The 24474-nt window shown below is 38.6% G+C and overlaps 4 protein-coding genes and 1 long non-coding RNA gene across 5 annotated transcripts; 2 read left to right on the top strand and 3 right to left on the bottom strand.

Moving 5' to 3' along the window:
* The first annotated feature begins 10851 nt into the window (after positions 1–10851).
* Positions 10852–13191, top strand: LOC134812051 (ankyrin repeat domain-containing protein 50-like). The gene has a single exon (XM_063819237.1). The coding sequence runs from the start codon at positions 10888–10890 to the stop codon at positions 13189–13191; it is 2304 nt and encodes a 767-aa protein (XP_063675307.1). The 5' UTR covers positions 10852–10887.
* Positions 13192–13209: 18 nt separating this feature from the next.
* Positions 13210–14505, top strand: LOC134812048 (serine/threonine-protein phosphatase 6 regulatory ankyrin repeat subunit A-like). Its single transcript, XM_063819235.1, has one exon. It carries the CDS (start codon positions 13210–13212, stop codon positions 14503–14505), a length of 1296 nt encoding a protein of 431 aa, XP_063675305.1.
* Positions 14506–17514: 3009 nt separating this feature from the next.
* Positions 17515–18166, bottom strand: LOC134811075 (uncharacterized). Its single transcript, XR_010159754.1, has 3 exons — positions 18092–18166; positions 17714–17784; positions 17515–17594 (listed from the first exon to the last, which is right to left on the bottom strand). It is a non-coding gene; the product is annotated as an uncharacterized LOC134811075 (long non-coding RNA).
* Positions 18167–18798: 632 nt separating this feature from the next.
* On the bottom strand, positions 18799–19491 carry LOC134811561 (FAD synthase-like). The gene has a single exon (XM_063818517.1). The coding sequence runs from the start codon at positions 19489–19491 to the stop codon at positions 18811–18813; it is 681 nt and encodes a 226-aa protein (XP_063674587.1). The 3' UTR covers positions 18799–18810.
* Positions 19492–20513: 1022 nt separating this feature from the next.
* LOC134812044 (cytochrome c oxidase assembly protein COX19-like) lies at positions 20514–20864 on the bottom strand. The gene has a single exon (XM_063819231.1). The coding sequence runs from the start codon at positions 20862–20864 to the stop codon at positions 20514–20516; it is 351 nt and encodes a 116-aa protein (XP_063675301.1).
* Positions 20865–24474: the final 3610 nt, after the last annotated feature.

Raw genomic sequence — 24474 nt, 5'->3', positions numbered from 1 at the left:
CAGTAGTTATGCCTGGGTTGACTTAAAATCTATCTGGTATGGTGGAGGGGTATGTTTACTAACATGTTCAGCCACTCAGAAGTGCCAAATGATCCCCCCTGGTTCATGAAATGAACGAAATGAACAAAAATGAACTTTACCCTAAAATCGCCTAAACTGAGTTGAAACCGATCAGAGTCTGTTGGTATTGATACCAGGAGTGTCCATGAAAAGTTTGGTGGCCCTAGCAAGCTCAGAAAAGGCTCTGGGGGCAATGTTCCATTTTGGTTTCAGAGTAGTTGGGATTCTGGAACAGAATTGAGACAACTTTGAGACAGGCTTTTGGGGCAGTAGTTATGCCTGGGTTGACTTAAAATCTATCTGGTATGGTGGAAGGGTATGTTTACTAACATGTTCAGCCACTCAGAAGTGCCAAATGATCCCCTGGTTCATGAAATGAACGAAATGAACAAAAATGAACTTTACCCTAAAATCGCCTAAACTGAGTTGAAACCGATCAGAGTCTGTTGGTATTGATACCAGGAGTGTCCATGAAAAGTTTGGTGGCCCTAGCAAGCTCAGAAAAGGCTCTGGGGGCAATGTTCTATATTGGTTTCTGGAACAGAATTGAGATCAATCGATCTGGTATGGTGGAGGGGTAAGTGTGCAGCCCTAGCCGTAGTTATTGACGTCGAATAGAGAAGTGACATAATGAGCTAACAATTTAATATCATTCATAAACATAAATATACAAAAACACTCCAATTCAACGTCTATCACTCCTCATTCTCTTGCCCTGTGCAGGTTTTATCACTCCGAATTGATGTGAACTGCATAGGTGCCATTTGAGAGTGATGTGATCTGAGCCCTTCTGCAAATGTGAACTGCATAGGTGATCTATGCCCTTCTGCAAGTGATGTGAACTGCGTAGGTGCAATTAGCTTGTTGTTTGCGCCACCGGACGAAGGGGTTTATAATTATTAGATGTCGATGCGCTTTCTGTCCAGGCAGTACAGAAAGCGCTAGTAGATGAACATCGGCCATCATCAATACCACATGCCATAAGAACACGAACTTCGGCCCTCGTTAATACCACATTCCATAAGAACACGCCCATCAGGCCTCTCTTTGACTATTTCCAGCAGTACAGTTACCCTAGTAGATGAACATAAGCCCTCATTTATACCACGTGCCATAATACGAACATAGGCCCTCGTTAATACCACATGCCATAATAACACGAACATCGGCCCTCGTTAATACCACATTCCATAAGAACACGAACAACGGCCCTAATTAATACCACATGATCTGTTCATGACGTGAACTGTTCGATAAATACCACATGCCATTAGAACACGAACAACAGCCCTAATTAATACCACATGATCTGTTCATGACGTGAGCTACGTTCGATGAAAACCACATGCCATAATAACACGAACATCGGCCCTCGTTAATACCACATTCCATAAGAACACGAACAACGGCCCTAGTTAATACCACACGATCTGTTTGAATGACGTGAACTGTACAATTACAAGATCCGATCAGAGAATGATCACGTGCATGATGCTTACTTGAGCAGCATCAGCTTGTTATCCTTGTCACCGGACGAAGGGGTATAAAGGATATCACGACGAGGATCATTCATCTTACCCACCATCTTTACAGCTTTCACTACAACATCTCAGACAGTTACAACACGAAAGCACCTACCCCTTATTCCTTAGTCAGGAACGTAGTTTACTACTACTTCTTCGACCCTTCTTCCTTGCTCGGAAACGTAGCTTTCTGCTACTTTCTGTTTGACAACACACCCTACATACCATCCTCCTTAGGTCGGTAACGTATATCTCTGCTCCCTGTCCTCCATCACTTGTCGGATCGATGGATCGACAGCTCATCACATCTTACATTGACCTTATTCGTGATTCACATAGCTTAGGTTCCGTATTTGGCATTTATTTCCATGACATTAAGGACGAATTACCTCCTCTCGCATATGATTATTCTGATGACCTCACAGTATGTTCCTCTGTAGTTCTTAGGCTAGAATGTGGAAATTATGTATTCGTATCTGACGCTAAAGTTAGCCCGAGGGACCCCTCTGTAAGATTATTCTGTGGCTCAAATGTTCAAATGATTTATCCTCTGTTAACTGAATATAAGACATTCTTTAGACATTTCTTTCCAGCGAAACATACGTTAGAAGTTTACGAAGGTTTTAATCACAGTAGTCTTGATAAGGATGGTTCTATTTATTCTCTGTTGTCGTTATATAGTTGTATTATCACTGATAGAGCCATCAAGTTTAACCTTCTTGAGTCCCAAAATCTCCACAATGAAATCGTTTCGAGTTTTAGACGTTCAGTAGATTCGAATCAATTGTTGAAATTTTTACAGACAATATTTCTTCCGGTAGATAAGATTAGGCCAGATGTATTGTATTCTGTCATAATTTTCACAACAGCAGAAATGTTGGATTTAGAAAAATCCAAGGATGCAGCAGCTCGTGAGGCTTTCAAGAAGAAGCTTCAGACTCAGTCAGCTAAGCAGCAAGCTGAACCGTCGTTGACAGATTCCGACGATGATTTTGAGCAACCACCCAAGTATAGATGCTCTGATCAGGCTGGCCCGAAACAGTTCGATGAAACCTCTGAACTTCCAAAGTTCTCTAGTTTTAAGAGAGCAGATCCAGCTGTTTCGAAGAGCCGTCTAGATTCGATTAAGAAACTAGCCTCGATTTCGGTGAATGACTTGCCTTCTGTGATTAACTCGACTTCAGTGATTGATCCTGGTCAATGCTCAGTTCAGATTTCTGCTGGGGTTGGTGGGGAACAGTCAGTCGGTCATGATCAGTCTTCGAGTTCTTCCACTGATGTTCGGGATCAACCTGTTGCTTCTCCTCCTGACGAGCTAGATCAGGACCTATCCACGAATCATCCCTTTGGTTCTGTGCAACATATAGAAAACGTTCTTAAAACCGATGATGTTGATTCTTTGAAGTCTTACAAACGTGAAATGACTTGTAGAAATTTATCTTGTATTAGAGTGAAAACGACTCGTGTACTTCATTTTCATTGCTTGTTGTGTAAGTCGTACTCATACCGTGATTTTAAGAGAGTAGTTACGCATATGTTAAAATGTTCTGCCGGGCGAAGTTTTATAACAGCCCCATCTTTGTCCTCGACTTCAGTGATTGATTCGACTCCAGTGATTGATTCGACTCCAGTGATTGATTCGACTCCAGTGATTGATCCTAGTCAGCCCTCAGTTCAGATTTCTGCTGGGGTTGATGGGGAACAGTCAGTCGGTCATGATCAGTCTTCGAGTTCTTCCACTGATGTGCGGGATCAGCATGTTGGTTCGTCCACTGCTGAGGTTGATCGAGATCAGCATGTTGCTTCTTCTCAACCCAGAGTATGCTGGGATACGTCTGCAAATTGCATTGTTATGGCTTCTAGTGGTAAGAGGAAGCACTATCATTGTCCAGTTTGCGACAAGTCCCACGCATCTCTTTGTCGAATGAATGATCACGTTGGTCTGTGTAGAATCAGAGTAGAATCGTCTGGAAGTGCTCGCCCCGGCAAGGCCGATACCACAAAATTGCTTCAGGCGGAGCTTATTTGTCCATCATCAGGTACGTATCTTGTTAGGCGGTGCGCCCAGGGGCCCGCTAGTCCAGTTCATGTAGTTCATAATAAGAATGGTTGGGAGTGTACCGCACCTCTTTGTCGTGATTTTTACAACTTCCACAACGGTAGCTTAAATCCAGGTTTTTTGTGTCAACACGTACTAGCTTGTGTAAACCGTAACCTCAATGTTCAGCCAGATTTAATTGATAGTGTTCTTACATACGATAGTTTTGGTGATGATGATAAGAATCTCATAATGGCTTTTTGTAAAACAGCTAGGGATTTCGGTCTTCCGGTCATCAAGCAGTACATTCCCACTATGGTAGATATATGCAGTACTTCTCGATATATCTACTATAGTGTGTTTGCTGGTGATGAGAAGCCGAAATACTACAGTAAGTTAGGGCGTGTAATAGTTACTTATGATAGGTGTAGTAAAACACATAAATGTGAGTGTGGCATCAAATCTTGTCTTCATCGGAAAGTTGCAGTTCTCGCATCAGAGATTAATCCGGTTATTGGTGAGTCACGCCCCGAGGATGACAGTGACCCCAATGAACTGATGTTTGCAGAAGCGATGATGCAATATGTACTTAAGAACAAAGTCATACCCTTTGACGTGACTGGATTTAAGGATCACTCACCAAAGGCGGAGTTTGCTCCGATTGAAACAAAGTGTCACAAATGTACTGATGTTGATCTTGTAACCTTTGACGTGAGCAACCGTGGCTGTATATTCACCATGCATGAAAAGAAAACAGGTGTTAAAGTTGTCACTAAGAATTGTCCTATTTGCTCCATGAGGTATAGATATGCCGAGTATTCAGAAGGTTATTTCAATTTTAATAATAATTCATTTTTCTCTATTTCTCTGATGGAAGTTGCTCTCGCAGCTTGGATCAAGAACACTTCTTTGACTGCTTTTTTTGAGATAATGTCAGTTATGACCGACGTTAAATACAACATCCACCTCTTACTTGACGCTGTTAAAGCATACATGGCCTTAAAGGATTTGAATCTTGATAAAACTCTTAATTGTTATAGATGTGGCCATTTTCCTGTTTATTTAACGTACGATGTAATAAGGAGTGTTTGTTTTGATGTTAAACCTGGTGAAGTAACTAACCATGAGTATTCTAGCTCTTCAGCAATGCATTTAAATTGTTCACAGCACAATCTATCTAGGTCATATCTTGATAAGAAATCTCCTCATTACAGTAGCAATGTTAAGCACTTCTCCATGAAAAAAGGTCAGACACTTCCACCTATTGTCAGTTCTCAAAATTTTAGTAGTATAGATCCATACACACGGCCCCTCCTTGCTAATGATAAAGCTGAAGAAATCAAACTGCCATTAGAACGCATAGAACAACTGGTGAATTCTACAAATTCATATAAGCAGCTTAACCCATTAGGGACGATAGGGTCGTTTTTATGACCCACCTTTTCTAGACGAAAAACCAAATTATTAAACGCTATAACGAATCTATAGCATATATGCTCAAAATTTATTGGGCTACATATAATGAAGCCCAATAAATTTTGAGTATATGTGCTATAGATTCGTTATAGCGTTTAATAATTTGGTTTTTCGTCTAGAAAAGGTGGGTCATAAAAACGACCCTATCGTCCCTAATGGGTTAAAGATATTTGTAAGTCACTTGATATTGAAACACGTGGAGGCAAGAGCCACATGGTTGCACGTCTTATAGACCTAGAAGGTAATACCCAACTTTATTCAGTAGTTCGCAAGAATTTTACCAAGCTCACTGGAAAATCTGGAGGTGTCTTACGAGCATTCTGTCCCCATGGTGTGTGCTATGGTATTAAGTTCCTTACAATGCCCGAATCAGTGGCCGACTATGCTAACCTTATAACTTCGTTTCAAGTTCAACCTAGCTTTAATTTTTCCGACATAGCAACGACTTGGGGCAATCACATGGAAGGAAATTATCCAGGTTTTTGTAGACCATACCGGGGTCGTTTAGGTGACCCCGAGTGCCCAAAGTCGGAAATGTACAAAGATGGTCGTAAAACAGCTATATTTAATCATAACACATACACAACCTGTCAGCTTGATATAAGTAGTTACGACCACACTTCAGTTCATCCTATAAGCTTATTACCATCTGTTCTAATGCTGTTTGACATCTTCCATGAGTCCAATCAAACTTTAGTCGACACGTACTTAAGGTCTGTTAAATGTACTAATCTAGGAGCCTATTTAAATACGTCAGTAGTAGAACAGCAGAACCACGTCCTTGCGCTCACAAAAAGTTTTTGCAATGAGATGAGTCCTGAACAGCACATATTGTTTGTATCGTATCTTACTAGTGTCCACAACAAGAAGATAAACGATGCTTGGAAAAGTCGAGTTGAGAAAAATGTAGGAGAAGAGTGTGTGGTAGATGAGTTGGGATTTCTAGTCCGGAAGGGTGTTGAAAAAACGTCTTCAAATTCAACCCGTTTTGACACTCCTTCAACGAGTGACTTGAAATCTCCTCACCCGCTGCCTCTTCTGCAAGATCCCTCTTCTGATTCGTCAGCCCTTAACTCTGTTGTTTATACGGTGTCACTAAGTAGTATAGGTGAACCCATACTTGATGAGGAGACTTGTTTATGTCACGAACTGCTTTCTTTTGTCTGTGGCAAGACCCCCTACAACCAGTTAGTACATTTTAGGATGAAGAAGAAGATCGATAAGAAAATTTCAGATGCTAGCGGTTCGACATCCGACCCCTGCTCGATCTTTTCTATCTGTTTTCTTCCTGATCTGAAGAAGCTTGGTGTACTGCTGATAGAATCTAAAGCAACCTCTTTAAATATGGGAATCGGTCTAGATAATTGCTTGCAATCTCAGAATTCCATGGTAGACTTCATTATTCTTACTCAGCCTGATGATGATAAGTATTTTAATGGCGTTTGTTCACATTTTGATGTCTCTTATTTTGATAGCCAGGTGAGGTTCGAAACTGTTGCATACATAGCTAAGTCCGGCCAATCTATCTATTCAGGCTTTGTTCGTATTGGCGACAATTTTTATGAAATGACCAACAGTAAATGTAATCTACTTTCTGAGCACGCCTTTCTTGAGTTTGCTCGCTCAGCCTGCCTAGTAATATTTAAACTTAGTACACCTTTAAGTAAGAAGCCTGTAAATATTCCTGTGAACATTCCTGAAGTAGAAAGTAAGAAACCTGTCAACGTCTTTGAGTTTGAACCTTTGTCAGGGATGAAAAGAGCTGCTCCCTCAAAAGTACAAATTAAGAGGAAGAAAGTAAAGATAGGTCCGGGTCACACTACAAGACCCGTAAGTAAAACGTGGCAAAGCTGCTCAGATACTGGTAGGTTAGATTTGTATTCAGAGCAGTTTCGTATTTGCCAGTCCGCCACTTCCTGGTATGATGATATTGTTATTAATTCGTACGCCCTCATGTGCCAGTTCAATCGTTCCAATTCTTTTGTATATCAAGATACCCTTTTAGAAAGTCGTTATTCGTTAAATGGTTTAAGTCCCGTTGATGGTAAGTTTATTCAAATAGTTAATCCTAACAATAACCACTGGTTTTGCCTTTCCAACGCCCTTACATTCGTTAGAGAGCCACACGTAGTTGAGATATTCGATTCATTAAGAACCCCTCAGTCTTTAGAAACATGCATAATTATAGATAGATGTATTAGCAGTCAAATTTTACAACTGAGACCACAGACAACAGTGGTTAGATTTGTACAAACTCAAAGTCAAGGTAATGGGTATGACTGTGGGCCTTTGGCGCTTGGATTCCTTTGGTCCCTATCTCACGGCCACCATCCCTTAAAGTTTCAACATCTCAAAGGACCGACGATTCGTAGACAGGTAAGAGAAAGTTTTAGAGATAACAAATTTTTAGCTCCATGCCCGTACAAGCGTCCTGATTTGACTCCTAAGAAAATCCTTAGAAATTTCACCTTAGAACTTCACTCCAACAGGTTTGTATTTAACAACATTTTGTATCAGTAACTAATATGGTTAAATTATTTGTAATGATTAACCTTACATTATTATTGTTATCGATGTATATGAACATTAATTTATGAGTGAATATGATTTAAATTATTTGAGTGAAACGATTTTGGTTTGCACTGAAGAAATCCGACAATCCTAATCGTCCTAATCCTAATCCTAATCGTCTCTTCATTCCTCAAGTTCCCTTGATCTATCCTAGCACTAAACTACCCATTACCTGGACATATTATTATCACGAACCTAATCCTTACCTGGACAAATTATTGTCATCCTTCCCTGGACAAATTACTGTCATCCTTACCTGGACAAATTATTGTCATCCTTACCTGGACAAATTATTGTCATCCTTACCTGGAACTGCTGTATCCATCCCTAGTATGTAACAGTTTATTTACCTGAAACTACTCCTTATCTGGAAGTCCTCGTTAAGGGAGCTTTATAGTACTTCCCCTTCTATGGAACTTCAACATCTCCTACTACAGCTGGAACTTACATGTCATACCTACAACTGCTCCTTCCCTAACATTGCTACATACCTAAAACTTCTCCTTCCCTAACATTGCTACATACCTAAAACTTCTCCTTCCCTAACATTGCTACATACCTAAAACTTCTCCTTCCCTAACATTGCTACATACCTAAAACTTCTCCTTCCCTAACATTGCTACATACCTGTAACTGCTACAATTTGCTATTTGCGTTAAATTATTATTATTGAATTTTGATTCATGTCTGATTATTGATTTATATGATTTGGATCTGATTGAAAACAATGAAAAAGCTGTCTTATTTTAATCGAAATAATTACAAACAATTAAAATGAAATAAGAATAAATAAATAATAAAATATTAGCTAATATATAATAACTCAGAAATGTTGACAATGTAGAAAATATAATGTGACACCGAAAATCACTATTATGTGTACACGCTGTCAAATGTGATTAGCTGTGTACACTGTACCTGTTCATACGAATTTCTCTGATTGCTTGAAATGTAAGAATAAATTAAGTCATTCAGTGAGGGACAACAACTAAAATTGAACAGTACTGCAGTAGGTATAGTACTACATAATCGCATATAAAAGGAGTTGGCAAGATGGTGCAGAATTCTAGAGAACAGTAGATGGGACACAGCTTATTTACTACATAAAAACCGCACCGTTAAAATTGTATACATGCTAGACCCACCAAACTTCCCAGGGACACTTCTGATATGAAATATAAATACCAATCGATTCCAGCTCAATTCGTGGGAATTTAGGATAATGTTGATTTTTTGTTCATTTCGTTCATTCCATGAACCAGGGGAATATTTCGCACTTCTAAGTGACTGGAAATGTTAGTACACATGCCCCTCTACCATACCAGATCGATTCCATGTTAGTCCAGGCATAATTACCGCTAAAAAGCATGTTTCTAAAAATGTTTCCAAAATCTTAACTACTGCTCAGAAACTAAAATGGAAATATTGCCCAGAGCCCTTTCTGAACAAGCTGGACCCACCAAACTTCCCAGGGACACTCCTGGTATCAATAGCAATCGATCCCAATCGGTTTCAGCTCAGTCCAGGACATTCTGAGACATTGTTCATTTTTTGTTCATTTCATTCATTCCATGAATTCGATAAATATTTCAAAACTAGCTGGAAATGTCAGTACACATGCCATCCTATCATACCAGAGCAAATTCAACTTAGTTTACGGACAAATACAGCCAAAAAACATCGATAAAAAGTTGTCTCAAACTGTTCCAAAATCTCGGATTCATCTTCTGAATTAATTAAGTGATCGTTCATATACTATGCTTGGTGTAGCTCGTTGGGATAGTATAGGAATTCTAGTTCCTATAGTTGGGAATGAGGTAGTTGTCTGTTCACAGATCGCCCTCTAAACTTACAAGGAAATATTTCCTGTAGATCCTTGGTATATAAGCAACATTTGACAGAGCATAGTGTGGAGTGAGCTATGTGCCCATCCTTGGAGAACCCGGTGGATGTCCTTGCTGTACGGCAGTGTTAAACAAGGAACTGAAACCGAGGGGTTCCGTTCAGGCCCTTCACACTTTGTTTCTGTCTAGTTCTAATGTACCGTCACAATAGTGACTTTAATATACTACGTTATTTACTGGGTTTACTGTTATTTCTCAACAAAGTTGCTTGCGGAGGGGAGGGAACTAAAATGGTCATAACCGAGCTCACGTAATACAAACTCTAACCAAATAGGAAGTAGAAAAAAAATCAGAATTGGTCACATATTTCCATTTATTTTGTCACAGATTCCCCCTTAAAGACCAGATAATTAGATTATGATGCAAGGATTATACTGAGACTGCGAGAATGTAATAATTCCGTGAGTTAGCACGCCGTGTGAACACTGTGTGTTAATTTACACGATCTTGGGGAGGTCGACACGTTCCGTTTAGGAGTATTCGTATGAGTTGCAATCATTACTCTTCGTTAAAATTGTTTCTGGTTTCGAATTCGAACGTTTAGTTTCAAGTCAACTTGTAGTATTAAATTACACTTTTAATCCTACATTTAAAAAAATAAATTGTTCATCAATGTACATATTATTACAATCACATTTACACAATACCAAAATAGATCTACAATGTCGCTTCCAACGTGCTATTCTAACTTTAACCTCAAGAAACGGTCTGCCGTTTCAAATGGATAAATAACGTGTAATATTAGATCAATTTATGGGGAAAAAAAACATTTTTACGAAAGTATTCTCGAAAAATATAAATAAAATCCCGGCTTGTGGCCGGACCAGGATTTCCAATATATAAACTGATATTGACCGGGACCGGAACTAAGCCCAACTTGTGGTAGTTACATAAGAAGATGGTTAGACGTATAAAGTTTGAAATTAAAGTAGTTTTTAACTAGAGGGGGCTGAAGACAGCCTGAGATATAATAACTGGAAAGAGCTTCTGAAACTGAGTGTAGCTTTTCGCAATTATTTCAAAACTAAAGTTTAATTACGTTGTGTTCAGTACGGGCTACATTTTAATGGGCTGTATCAGCCGATAAAAAATTGACTTTCATAGAATACTGTTTTACTATTAGCTTCCTCTCTGTGACCACAGGCTTTCTAGTAGTAGTAGTAGTAGTAGATTATAACACATTTTATATTCTTTTTGACATTTGCATATGTCTAGTTACATAATACAACTGAATATGGTTTATAACCCAAGCAATACAATAAGATTTTCTCACGTTCGCTAACTTTCATTCATACCTTAGGAGAGATGAGATAAGATGGCTGATGATGTGGAAGAACAGCTACTGTCGGAGGTGCAAAAAAAAGATGGTACTACTACACTGCACCAGGCTGATGGTACTACTACACTGCACCAGGCTGGTGGTACTACTACACTGCACCAGGCTGGTGGTACTACTACACTGCACCAGGCTGCTCAAAAGGGGGACATCAAGTTAGTAAATGATTGTCTGGTGGATGTGCATATAGATGTTAAGGACAAATACAATAGGACACCCATTATGTACGCAGCACGGACTGACGAAATAGAAATGGTTAAGCATCTACTAAATCTCGGATCTGATATCAATTTGAAGGATAACAGTGGGTGGAATATCTTACATCTCGCCGTGCAGAAAGACTCTATGAGAACTGTAGAATATATATGTGTCGAAATACCAACAAATGCTGCTACCTCATTAGTTAACGCTAAAGACCCACACGGCATTACACCCTTACATATGGCAATCAAAAGAGTATCCAGTAAGGAATTGATTTCAAATCTTTTTAAAATAGTTGGCATTGATGTAGAAATCAAGAATTCGATGGGAAAGACAGCCTTGATGTACGCTTTAGAGGTTAATAGAATTGACATGATAGAGATAGTAAACATTGTATGTCAGCACAAAAAGGTTTTCTCAGAAAAAGACGATTACGGATTGAATATCTCACATTATGCCGTGATGAGTCACAGGTCCTTAGAGTTGATTAAGTGTCTTCTCGGCAATGGATCGATCAATAATACTTCTTTGGTGAGCAGTAAGGATAATATTATGGTAACACCGTTTCATCTTGCAGCATTTGGAGGTAGCGTCGAACTAGTTTTATTCTTGCTGAAAATTGACGAAGTTGATGTGAATGTTAATGATGATTCCGGAAAAACAGCATTGATGCATGCAGCAAAAGCAGGACAAACTGAGGTTATTAAAGCCCTCATTGCTGATGACCGGGTAGAAGTCAACTATTGTGATAAAGCCGAAAGAACTGCGTTGACGCATGCAGCAAAAGCAGGTCAAACTGAGGTTATCAAAGCCCTCACAAGTGATGACCGGGTAGAAGTCAACTATCGTGATAAAATCGGAAGAACTGCGTTAATGCATGCAGCAAAAGCAGGTCAAACTGAGGTTATCAAAGCCCTCACAAGTGATGACCGGGTAGAAGTCAACTATCGTGATAAAATCGGAAGAACTGCGTTAATGCATGCAGCAAAAGCAGGTCAAACTGAGGTTATCAAAGCTCTCACAACTGATGACCGGGTAGAAGTCAACTATTGTGATAAAACCGGAAGGACTGCGTTAATGTATGCAGCAGAAGCAGGACAAACTGAGGTTATCAAAGTCCTCACAACTGATGACCGGGTAGATTTCAACTATCGTGATAAGTTTGGAAAAACTGCGTTGATCTATGCGGCAAAAGCAGGACAATTTAAGGTTATCAAAGCCCTCAAAACTCATGACCAGGTAGAATTCAATCATTGTGATAAGGCCGGAAAAACCGCGTTTATGTATGCAGAAGAAGCAAGACAAACTGAGTTTATCAAAGCCCTCACAACTGATAACCGGGAAGAAGTCAACTATTGTGATAAGTTCGAAAGAACTCCGTTGATGCATGCGGCGAAAGCAGGGCAAACTAAGGTTATGAAAGCCCTCGCAATTAGTGACCAGGTAGAAGTCAACCATCGTGATAAGGCCGGAAGAACTGCGTTGATGTATGCGGCAGAAACAGGACAAATTGAGGTTATCAAAGCCCTCACAACTGATGACCGAGTAAAAGTCAACCATCGCGATAAAGTCGGAATGACCGCGGTAATGTATGCAGCAAAAGCAGGACAAACTGAGGTTATCAAAGCCCTCATTGCTGATGACCGGGTAGAAGTCAACTATCAAGATAAGTTCGGAAAAACTGCGTTAATTTATGCGGCAAAAGCAGGACAAACTGAGGTTATCAAAGCCCTCATAACTGATGTACGGGTAGACGTCAACCATTGTGATAAGGCCGAAAGAACTGCATTTATGTATGCGGTTAAAGAAGGAAAAATTGAGGTTATTAAAGCCCTCATGACAACCGATGACCGAGTAAAAGTCAACCATCGCGATAAAGTCGGAATGACCGCGGTAATGTATGCAGCAAAAGCAGGACAAACTGAGGTTATCAAAGCCCTCATAACCGATGACCGGGTAGAAGTCAATTATCGTGATAAGTTTGGAAAAACTGCGTTAATTTATGCAGCAAAAGCAGGACAAACTGAGGTTATCAAAGCCCTCATAACTGATGTACGGGTAGACGTCAACTATCGTGATTAGGCCGAAAGAACTGCATCTATGTATGCGGCTAAAGAAGGAAAAATTGAGGTTATTAAAGCCCTCATGACAACCGATGACCGAGTAGAAGTCAACCATCGTGATACAACCGGAAAAAATTCGTTGATGTATGCAGCAGAAGCAGGACAAACTGAAATTATCAAAGCCCTCATAGCTGATGGACAAGTAGAAGTCAACCATCGTGATAAATCCGGAAGAACTGCTCTTCTTTTGGCGATGAAAGAAAAACAATTTGAAGCAGCTTGTATGTTAGTCGATAATGTGGAACAACTTGTATGTTCAATAGGAGACAATTCTGGATCAACTCCCCTAATCTTGGCTCTTGAAGCAAATCACAGGCATTTAATTCATGCAGTTGTGAACAAAATAAATATAAATAATGAGGATGTGAACCTGCCTAATGCAAAAGGAGCAACGATTCTTCATACTGGCGTGAACAAAAATGATGCTGAGCTCGTAAAACTGATATGCCAAAATTCACATGTCAAAAACATCGAAGGTCTAACTCCAATAGACATTGCTGTTAAGGAAAAGCTTTACCCGATGTTATGGATACTGGTGCAAAATTTACCGCCGGAAGAGATAGATATTAACAAGTCGTACGAAGAAGGGAACACACTGCTTCATTTCGCTGTGAAAGAAGGCAACCTTGACGCAGCCAGGTGCATCTGCTCCCTTCCTGGTGTCAAACGCAGGGAAAACGAAAGTGGCTTTGATCCGTTACAACTGGCAGCAGATTCAGAGATTTTGTCATTACGCTTCCTCTTGTGCATCTACAAACTTCCCGGCACCAAAGTCGATATAAATGAGCAATACCAAGGAAAAGGAATTATCCATATAGCAGCGGAGCTTCGTGATCTGAAAGAATGTAGCTACTTACTACAAGAATTCTCTAATATTGACGTAAACGCCATGGACAGTGATGGTAGGACTGCGTTACACATAGCAGCAGCCAATAATGATGTGGATACCGCTAAAGTCCTTTGCAAATTCCCATCCATTAAAATCAACTTAGGATCTCCTCTATTGGCAGCTACTGAGCACGCAAATGTGGATGTCGCATTTTATTTGCTCTCCCTGCCAACAATCGATTTGGATATAAAAGACAGCGCTGGCAATAACATTTTCGAGATAGTCTGTGGTCTTATAGAGAACAGTTCAACGGAACTATCTGCCAGCATCACATCAAAGGGATCTTCCAAACCATCAATACGCCTCGTAAAGGCAATTGAAGCTGTATTATACGAAGTGGATCATAATTCAACCAGAGAAAACACAGAAAGTGATGGCAATTGAAGCTGTATTATGCGAAGTGGATCATAATTCAACCAGAGAAAACACAGAAAGTGATGGCTCTTTACATAAACCACCAAAAGAAAAAATACCAGAAACTTTAAGATTCCTGCTCGAATTTAAAAGTCATGAGAACCAGTCAATTCTGGCGCTGCTTCAGGACAAAATCAAGGTTTTGTCAAGTTCTGATGATAAACAAGTTGTAGTCAAATTCACGATTGCATCAGCAGTTCTTAACTTAATAATTGTCGGCTTGCAGAAATATGCCGACGATGATGATCTTAGATATACTTTCTATAAAGATTTCATGTGCAAGCCCTTAGTTAAGATATTTGTCAATATGCAAGAAATTACTGAAAGTGATCAAACTGCTATTATCGAGGTAATGAAGCTTGTTTATGTATCATTGCAAGCTAACGCAGACTGCCAAAAATCAGAGAAGGAATTCCTTAGAAATGCCCTGCAGGGACAGCTTTACCCAGTGTTTAAGAGAACGATCAAAAGTTTAGGAAAAACAGTGGACAGTGGTGAAAAATGTAGTGACATTCAGCTCATGGTAAAGAAAATTTACGAAACGTATTTCAAGGAGGACAAAGAAAACTCTGTAAAGAAATTCTTTAAAGGCCGGGAGATTTGGATGGCTAAAAAATTGAAAGAGGCATCAACACATTACTTCTTACTATTCCAGGCGTAATAACTTATTTAGTTGATGTTACTCTGGATATTAAACTAGGGATTGAATCTCTAAAAGGATTTTCACAAAGACTGGGAGGATTCATGATTGCTTTGGCGATTTCTACTCTTATTCATGAAAATTATCAGTCAAGTGTTGAGCTCTACAAAGAGGAAAAGGAGCGCCTTCGAGTCAGTCTTGGTAGATTTGCATTGAAGGAAGAGGATTGGATTAGAAATTCGTCCCTTAACTACAGCAAATCACGTCTCAAGAAATTCTTTTGGCGACTATGTTGTCCGTTTATGATGAAATATGGTGAAAAGAAGAAAGCTCTACTATTTAACATCCTTACAATATGTCAGATACGACCGGTGGTCGACCGCCTGATGATCTTCATGCACTCTCCATCGACGATTCGAACTGTTATCCGCCAGAATTTAGCACAGAAGGTACTTAACCAGTATTTCATGATTACAGAACAGATACTAGAGCTGATGGTACAATTTTATCTCTTTCAGATCTATTTCAATAACATCGCCACCGAATCATTGTCGCCCAAAGATGATAGCACTGCAGATAATGATTCACATCATCTTGCTAACAGCACTGTTGTGTGCTTTGGAAAGTCGCATAATTTTACTTACAATTATGAGTTTTTCCAAGGACAAACAAACTTTTTAGGGATCCAAACAAGTGCACCGTGGTATCTGATAATTTCTATGATTATCCCATTTCTTAAAATGCCAGCAAGCACAGTTTCACTTGAAGGGGCATTTAGGAAATTAGACCCACTAACCCCAAAGATGTCAGACGGTGCCGCCATTCTGCTTTACCTAACTTATTTAATAATGATCCCGTCTAGATTGTTCCTCCATGCGGGTCTAATGCAAGCCACTCCAAACCATTTCATTAATATTGGATGGATAATATTCTGTACTTTAATTTGGTTCCTTATCAACTTAAAGGTTATCTCCAAAGATCCTGACTTCAAAGAAAGACAGCTCAGTCTTACAGCTAAGGTTAGAAAGAGTTTTCAGCTCCTTTTGTTCAGTTTTAGAGATTTGTGGGTAATCTCTTTGCGGGATACGACAGCTTATATGTCCAAACCTTCTGAAGTGTCGTACAAATCATTGAGAAGCTACAAGAGGATCATGTTGATTTCGACTTTTTATTTTGTTGAAGGATTGGCAGGTGCTGTGTACATGGAGAATTTCTTCCCCTGCGGTACAAACTCTGATGTGTTCAAATACCAAGGATGGGCATGGTTGATTATGTACATCATTTCCTCAACATGCCTGGTCCTACTGGCATACACTTTACAGCCGCAAAAGTGCAACCTCATTCCCAAAAGATTCCCAATCAAATTTGTGTTCATTTGTGGCTTTGGGTTGATCATGTTACTCTCTGCTCCAATGACCAAATTATTCATTGATGGGGGCTCGGCGATTAAGATCACTGTCGGCATCGTGTTAGCTCTGTTCTGCATTGTCTGTGTTTTGGTTTATCTCGGTCTCACTTACTTTGGTGAGGCTGAGGATAAAAAGAAAGCTGCATGCGATGGTGGAGAGGATGGCGGAGATTCAAACAGTTTCGAGGAAGATGCTGGCCCCCAGACCCTAAGTGGAGAGGGTGAGGCTAGTAAACGTCTTTTAGATACCTCAGTTTGAGTCACTGAATATTAAGATTTAAGAACCTTGCCCTAAGGATGCTTTCTAATTATTTTCTGTCTTTAAAAAATGTTTCTGTCTTGAAAAAGTGTTCTGTTCTTTTCCGTGCTGATTTTTAAAAGTTTTGTAAATGATTTTTATCTTTGAAATGTTTCGAATTAAGTTTTCAGAAAAATTAGGGAACCAATCATGTTGAGCATTTAAATGCTAAAATAGCTAAAAAGAAATTTTCATGATGACGTGTAACGGTGTAATAATTTTTTGTTATTATTAAATAATTTTGCTGTACTTTTTGTTGTTTGAAATTTTTAATGCTCAGCAAATGTTTTAGTACATTTAAAATAAAGTCTTCTCTGATATTGAATTATATACTACTCATTATCTGAATTTAAACAGTTTTTTGTAAATGCTTTTTTAATTGTATCACTAATTGGTTGCACCCACTTTTGTCCACTTAAGACTATTGCAAACGATTAAATTTCAAGGAAAAACTGTGTGCTTCCAAAAACTCGAAACTTATAATTTAAGCATGCTCCTAAATCATGAAAATTGGTTTTATCTACGGTTTAAATGACCAAAAAAGTATGCAAGCAACGTTTAATTGGCAGTAAGAAAGTCCTTACCCTTGCTGAGACTTTGCAGCGAAGTTCACCCGAATTTTGGCTTTGAAGGGAGAATTTTGTGAAAAAGGAAGTTTGAAAAAGAAAGGATCCATAGGCAGAGCGGGATAGATTAACCGTACGTACAGCGAGCTGAAAATGTAGGAAATATAATCAAGTATCAATACTGAATTATATGAAACAGTTAATCAGTGGTTTAGAGGAGTTGGGAAGTTCCCGATTTGTGAAATTCTGAAACAGAGAGCACTTACCCCACTAGCTTCACCCTCAAAGTATATCTCCTCTCCAACCTTCGCGAGACATAGTATAGCTTTACCAAATACTGGGGGAGGGAGCTGTCAATTTATCGTTTCAGCTGAATTTTCATCGTGCGTGCGAAGATTCTAAATTCTACAAAATGCTCAGATGTGACGTACGTGAAAGCAAGATTCATCATGCGAATGTTTTCGCGCCGTACGCAAACATTAATTTTCCTGCAAGGACCGCAAGTGGCAACAATTCGACGAGATTTGAAATTTTGGAAAAAAAAATATTGCATTGACCGGTGACCCTCACATTTCTTTTCTGCTTGATGCACGAAACATTATCGATGTTGTCAGCAAAAATCTACGAAACAGATGAATTATTACCTTTGATATGGCGTCCAGGAGCTGTGCAATTCATTCGGTTTCCATGGTGCTGCTAAACCGTCTACCTTTAAAAATCCATCTTGATTAAGAGGTTTCCTCAATTTCTTGGGTACACTTTACACAAAGATTACCATAGTAACACTACTAGTTACTATAGTTACACAAAGATTATCCTAAATTAGTTGTAAATTTCTTTGGTATGAGACAAGAGTGAGACTCGTTAGTTGCTACACTACATATTATAGGAAAACAAGGTTTAAACTTTGGTATTTATTAATAACAATCAAAACATATACCAAAACTGAAATCGATTAATGAAAACAATATATAAACAAAATCATTTAAATCACTGAGGGTGGAATGTTAACTTGAATGACTATAATGATATCACGACTATAATTAAGAGATAAAACAAAACATCACATTTTACCAAATCTTTTAAAGCCAGTTATGTCACTGAAGCCCAAATGCAAATGACGTTTGAAACAGAAGTTGCCAAAATTTAAAAACTCATAAAACACTAGATAAAACAGAGCACAAACTTCACTTAGTTCTGCCAGTGCGCTAGATAAAACAGAGCACAAACATTACTTAGTTCTGCCAGCACGCTAGATAAAACAGAGCACAAACTTCACTTAGTTCTGCCAGTGCGCTAGATAAAACAGAGCACAAACATTACTTAGTTCTGCCAGCACGCTAGATAAAACAGAGCACAAACTTCACTTAGTTCTGCCAGCGCGCTCCTTCGCACCATCTGTCAGACAATATGCGGGTTTGTAGGTTGTACCATCCTCGCAAAGCAAGGCTGGGTTCCTCTGAGTGTTGTGAATATTACCTAAGGAAGTGTACCCCTCATTGTATAAAGTACAGTAAGGTACATTCATCTCCCTAATAAAGCACCACACTTGTGTATAGGACCAGGATAAGATGGGGCTAACCCTCATCAGACTGGGCCAGCCCGGATCACAGGGCGTGAAGGAGCGAAGAGAGGCTGAGTAGGGGTCTGTGGATCTGGTGCCCATTAGTACAGCCGACAAGTGAGGCATGTCAGCCTTCAGTTCGAACAGCGCGTCTTTTATTTTACCATTCTTCTTTACTATCGTTAGTCTGTACAAATCTGCAGATTGGGCTATAAAGTTATTGAGTTCAGGAAAAACCTCCTCAGTTTCAATATTAACGGTTATTACTTTAGTGTTGTGTAAGTTGAGTCTCTGAAGTGTCATATGTAACAGGTGGAGAAGTACGGTGCAATCTTTTCCTCCGTTGAACGCGAGAGCGATGTTTTCCAGTCCATATTTATTGATAGCTTCGGTGATGAAACCTAAACTCTCCTCAATTAGAACCTTGATATCTTCACTGCATTGCAATGTTTCTGTGTTGAGAACAGGATTCAATAACATTGACTAAGGGAATTTTAGTGTTAAAATTAAGTTTGAATAAGAAACGTTATTAAAAATGTATACAGTAACACGGATTACCATAAGAAACTGTCCCAAATTTAGAAATAATCAATTTCTGGGATATAATTACTACGGAGTGTAATAAGTATATGTCCAGAATTAACAATTCGAGTATAAAACTTTTTCAGCAATTACCAAATTGTATAAAGAGTTTAGCCGGAAAACATAATTGACAAATAATAAAATACCCATATTATTTCAATAAATTAAAGAAGTTTATATTTTAGTTTATATAATGATACTCAAAAGTAAAAACTAAAAACTGAAACGTAATCAATGAGAACAGAACGGGTCACGACACCAAACAGCAAAGCCAAAACTTCATCTTATCTGCCTCCAAGCACACTTAAAAACACTTTCACGTATAGATTCAGAAGTGAATGAGAGAGTTATTATGAAAATGTTCATCCCTCGCTACCAGCCTCACTTTCTTGTTTCATAGTACACATAGCATACAACAAGAACTCGTGCTGACACTTATCTTTATCTCCTTTATCTATCACGCATTCTCTAAACTGCATCTTAAACTTAGAACAGTCCCCGGACTCTAGTACATTCACCAAGCTCTGTGTCTCATCGCAAGTTAACCTCTGCTTCTCGTTTTTCAAAGAGTCCGCCAGTCGGGCTATTCGCTGTAACCTCATCTCTTCTGCTTGTTTTGCTTCTTCTGCTTCAGACATGACTAACTAGGAGAAATCACTGATCAAGGAACTTTGATAATCAGAAATGTTATATAAAAGTTATGGGACAAAATCTGCTCATCTTTTCAAATAAGGACATCAATATTCAAAAGTTCAGAAATGTTTTTCCTTGAACCTCTTCATACTTTTGATTAAAAAACAGAGATAAACAAACAAAGTGATCAAAAAAGTATTTCAGATAAATTAATTCAAAACCTATTAACAAAATTACAAGGGTCACTGCACGAGGCTGGTAAAACAAACACTCCCAGGATATCTTCCTCAAGATACAACTTCTTCTTTTTTATCAGGCTGATCTGATTTAGTAATGTTATCATTGAACCCGGGCTGATCAGATTTAGTAATGTTATCATTGAACCCGGGCTGATCTGATTTAGTAATGTTATCATTGAACCCCAGATCATCTAAATCCTCACTTACCATGAGATCATTGTCCATTCTACACTGCAAATACTCTCTGCTCTCTACCCGGCACTTCCTCTGGTTGTATTCATGTTCCTTTAAACAGGACATGAAGGTCTGCATAAGGGCCTTGCACTCTCCAAAGTGATCGAGAGGGAAGCTGCCCTTGTCGGGGGGTGAGCCTCGCGGAGTTTGCCGGGCCCAGTTCATCCTCTGTTAATCCTCCTACCTTGGAAACGCAACTGTGGTAAGTTTAAATGAAATTTTAAATGAAATACGGTCGCAGTTTTTGATGATGGTTATTAAGAAAATTGGTATATTAAAGGCTAGATTATTACACAATTAGAGTATAACGCCAATTTGACCTAGTAATAGTATATTCGTTTTAGTTAATTGTAAATCTTCCTACCTGTGTTTTCATTTCATTTTATAATTTGGCCACCCCCCCCCCCCACACCATTACAAGGTATATTTTGGCCCCCCCCCGGGCCCCCCCCCGGCCCCCCCCCCCCCCCATCTACTTTCTACAGAAACACAAAACACTAAACAAGTGTTAACAAGTTAAAAACAGATATATAAACTTTATATTGGCACGAGATGAAATACCCGAGGGGTAGGAAAGGAAACAAGAGATAAATTATGCGAGGTAATGTGAGAATTCGGTTCAGTTATGACTCATTTAAATGTTCTGACGTCATAGTTAATAGAATCAGTGCCACGAAAATAACCCAGAAAAATATGCGGTTTTAAAGACCGCAACAATTTCCGCTACTTCGTAATCCTGATTATTGCCCGGCAGATTCCTAGTTCGCATACAATTATTATCGTAGTTGACTGCTGTAATATGTTCATGTTGTCGAACTTACCCCGAGCTTAGCAACTAGAACTTTTTTGTTTTGCTTAATTCAATTATTCGAGGGGGGGGGGGGGGGGGGGGGGGGGACAGTGGGTATTTTTTTGCAAAACTTGATTTCGAGATAACAGTTTGACCAACAAACTAGGATATATTTTGTCATGCAAAATTCAGAATTTGGCAGCCAAATTTTTTTGAGGTCTAAATCAAAAATTCGTTCCTAAAATAAGGTGGAAATGGGATGAAGAGTCGATTCCGAAAATTTCATGCACAAATTTTAAAAACTGATTGAGTTGTTACAATTTTAATGAGATCAATTTCGCGAATATCGCAAACCAAGATACAGGCACTTTTGTTCATTTTTTGTGGTCTTTTCGCCTTAGTATCCACATTTAAACAGATATAAAGCTATAACTTACAGAGAATATGTAGTTTAGGCTTGCCTTTCATATATAAAAAATATTGATATTTGACCAATTTATGGGCCGAAATCTATCAAATTTGGTGCGTATGCCCAAATATGGGCATATGGTTTTTGGCTCATAACTCAGTAATTTGTTGTCCAATCTTGATGAAATTTCAATTACGAGTTCAGGAGACCACTAGCTACAATTAGAGCACCTAAAACCTGGGTTTTTGACATGTTCAGGGTATTTGGCCAAATTAGGTCTATTTGTTAATACAAAATTCTAACAACAATTCGTCACAAGAGAACAGAGAACAGTAAATTAAATTTCAGAGTTGCTTGATAATATATAAATTTTGTGTTGTAAGTTTATTTTGTTTAGCATTTTATTCAGTGACAAAAGATAAAAAATTCCTGAAACCCACCATTGTATTGTAAAGAAGCAAATTATGATTTAAAGCTTTTCTGTGAATGATTTAAAATTCAAATCACATAAATGAATATCATACTCAATTAACGACTCGTGCCCGAACAAAAAACAATTTGAAAAATTAAGAATTATACATCGGGAAGCTTGCAATATTGATCATGACTGATAACAACTGAATCCTACAGTTCAAGTTTTGGCCACAAGGTTGAAACAAATATTGTTCAAATGATAATTGGTACCTAGTGGTTCATATATTGGTACCTATATTGGTACCTAGTGGTTCCGAAAGAAAGATATTATATTGTCAATAATATCAAACATTCAATTAAAAATAATCTGAAATCATAAGACAGTATTAAGGTTTGTGTCGGCCAACCCAAATGACCTCAAAAATGTGTTTATTCAACTGGAAAGTTGATCTTTTGGACCTCAAAGTCAAACAACGAATTTAGGCATATTTTTCGTTTTTCATATTTAAATGGAAGTGGAAAATAACCGCAACTAGAATATTTATATTATATGAGTTATGAATAACAAAACACCCGAAAATGCTTCCTTTTAAATTTATGGTAGAAAATGTGATTTTTTTCTAACAAAACAATCCATTGTTCCTTGACGGACTTTTTGGTCAAAACAATCCTGAAAAGAAAAATTACCAATTTTTGACTTTCAAAATTTATAAAAACACAGCCTTTTCAGATGCGATATCAAGATTTTACACACATCTTGAACAAGATATGAATAACTTCGTGCAAAATTTCAGCTCAATATCACAAGAAATTATTGACTTATAGCCTCTAAACAAAACAAATTGTGCTTTTTCCGAAAAATGCACTTTAACCAGGAAATGCTCGATTACAGAAATCGGTATTCTCATTTGTTGGTGTGGAAACGGTGCGCTAGATGACCACTGAACTTCCTATGAGGTCATTTGGGCTGGAAATTTTTGGTGTATGCCCCCTTAACCACCCTCACCATAATTCGTCAATCCAAGATCTTGATTTAGTCAAGTCTGAAAATCTACAATTCCAGTGACAAGAGGCGTGATCTTGATTTAGTCAAGTCTGAAAATCCACAATTCCAGTGACAAGAGGCGTGATCTTGATTTAGTCAAGTCTGAAAGACTGAAAATCTACAATTCCAGTGACAAGAGGGGTGATCTTGATTTAGTCAAGTCTGAAAATCCACAATTCCAGTGACAAGAGGGGTGATCTTGATTTAGTCAAGTCTGAAAATCCACAATTCCAGTGACAAGAGGGGTGATCTTGATTTAGTCAAGTCTGAAAATCCACAATTCCAGTGACAAGAGGGTGATCTTGATTTAGTCAAGTCTGAAAATCCACAATTCCAGTGACAAGAGGCGTGATCTTGATTTAGTCAAGTCTGAAAATCTACAATTCCAGTGACAAGAGGGGTGATCTTGATTTAGTCAAGTCTGAAAATCCACAATTCCTGTGACAAGAGGGGTGATCTTGATTTAGTCAAGTCTGAAAATCCACAATTCCAGTGACAAGAGGCGTGATCTTGATTTAGTCAAGTCTGAAAATCTACAATTCCAGTGACAAGAGGGGTGATCTTGATTTAGTCAAGTCTGAATATCCACAATTCCAGTGACAAGAGGGGTGATCTTGATTTAGTCAAGTCTGAAAATCCACAATTCCAGTGACAAGAGGGGTGATCTTGATTTAGTCAAATCTGAAAATCCACAATTCCAGTGACAAGAGGGGTGATCTTGATTTAGTCAAGTCTGAAAATCCACAATTCCAGTGACAAGAGGGGTGATCTTGATTTAGTCAAGTCTGAAAATCCACAATTCCAGTGACAAGAGGCGTGATCTTGATTTAGTCAAGTCTGAAAATCCACAATTCCAGTTACAAGAGGGGTGATCTTGATTTAGTCAAGTCTGAAAATCTACAATTCCTGTGACAAGAGGGGTGATCTTGATTTAGTCAAGTCTGAAAATCCACAATTCCAGTGACAAGAGGCGTGATCTTGATTTAGTCAAGTCTGAAAATCCACAATTCCAGTGACAAGAGGCGTGATCTTGATTTAGTCAAGACTGAAAATCTACAATTCCAGTGACAAGAGGGGTGATCTTGATTTAGTCAAGTCTGAAAATCCACAATTCCAG

The sequence above is a fragment of the Bolinopsis microptera genome, chromosome 2 (assembly GCF_026151205.1).
Source record: "Bolinopsis microptera isolate Bmic1 chromosome 2, MBARI_Bmic_1.0, whole genome shotgun sequence".
NCBI lineage: Eukaryota > Metazoa > Ctenophora > Tentaculata > Lobata > Bolinopsidae > Bolinopsis > Bolinopsis microptera.
Note: the sequence above shows the minus strand (reverse complement) of the source record. Positions and strands in the feature narration are given on the sequence as shown.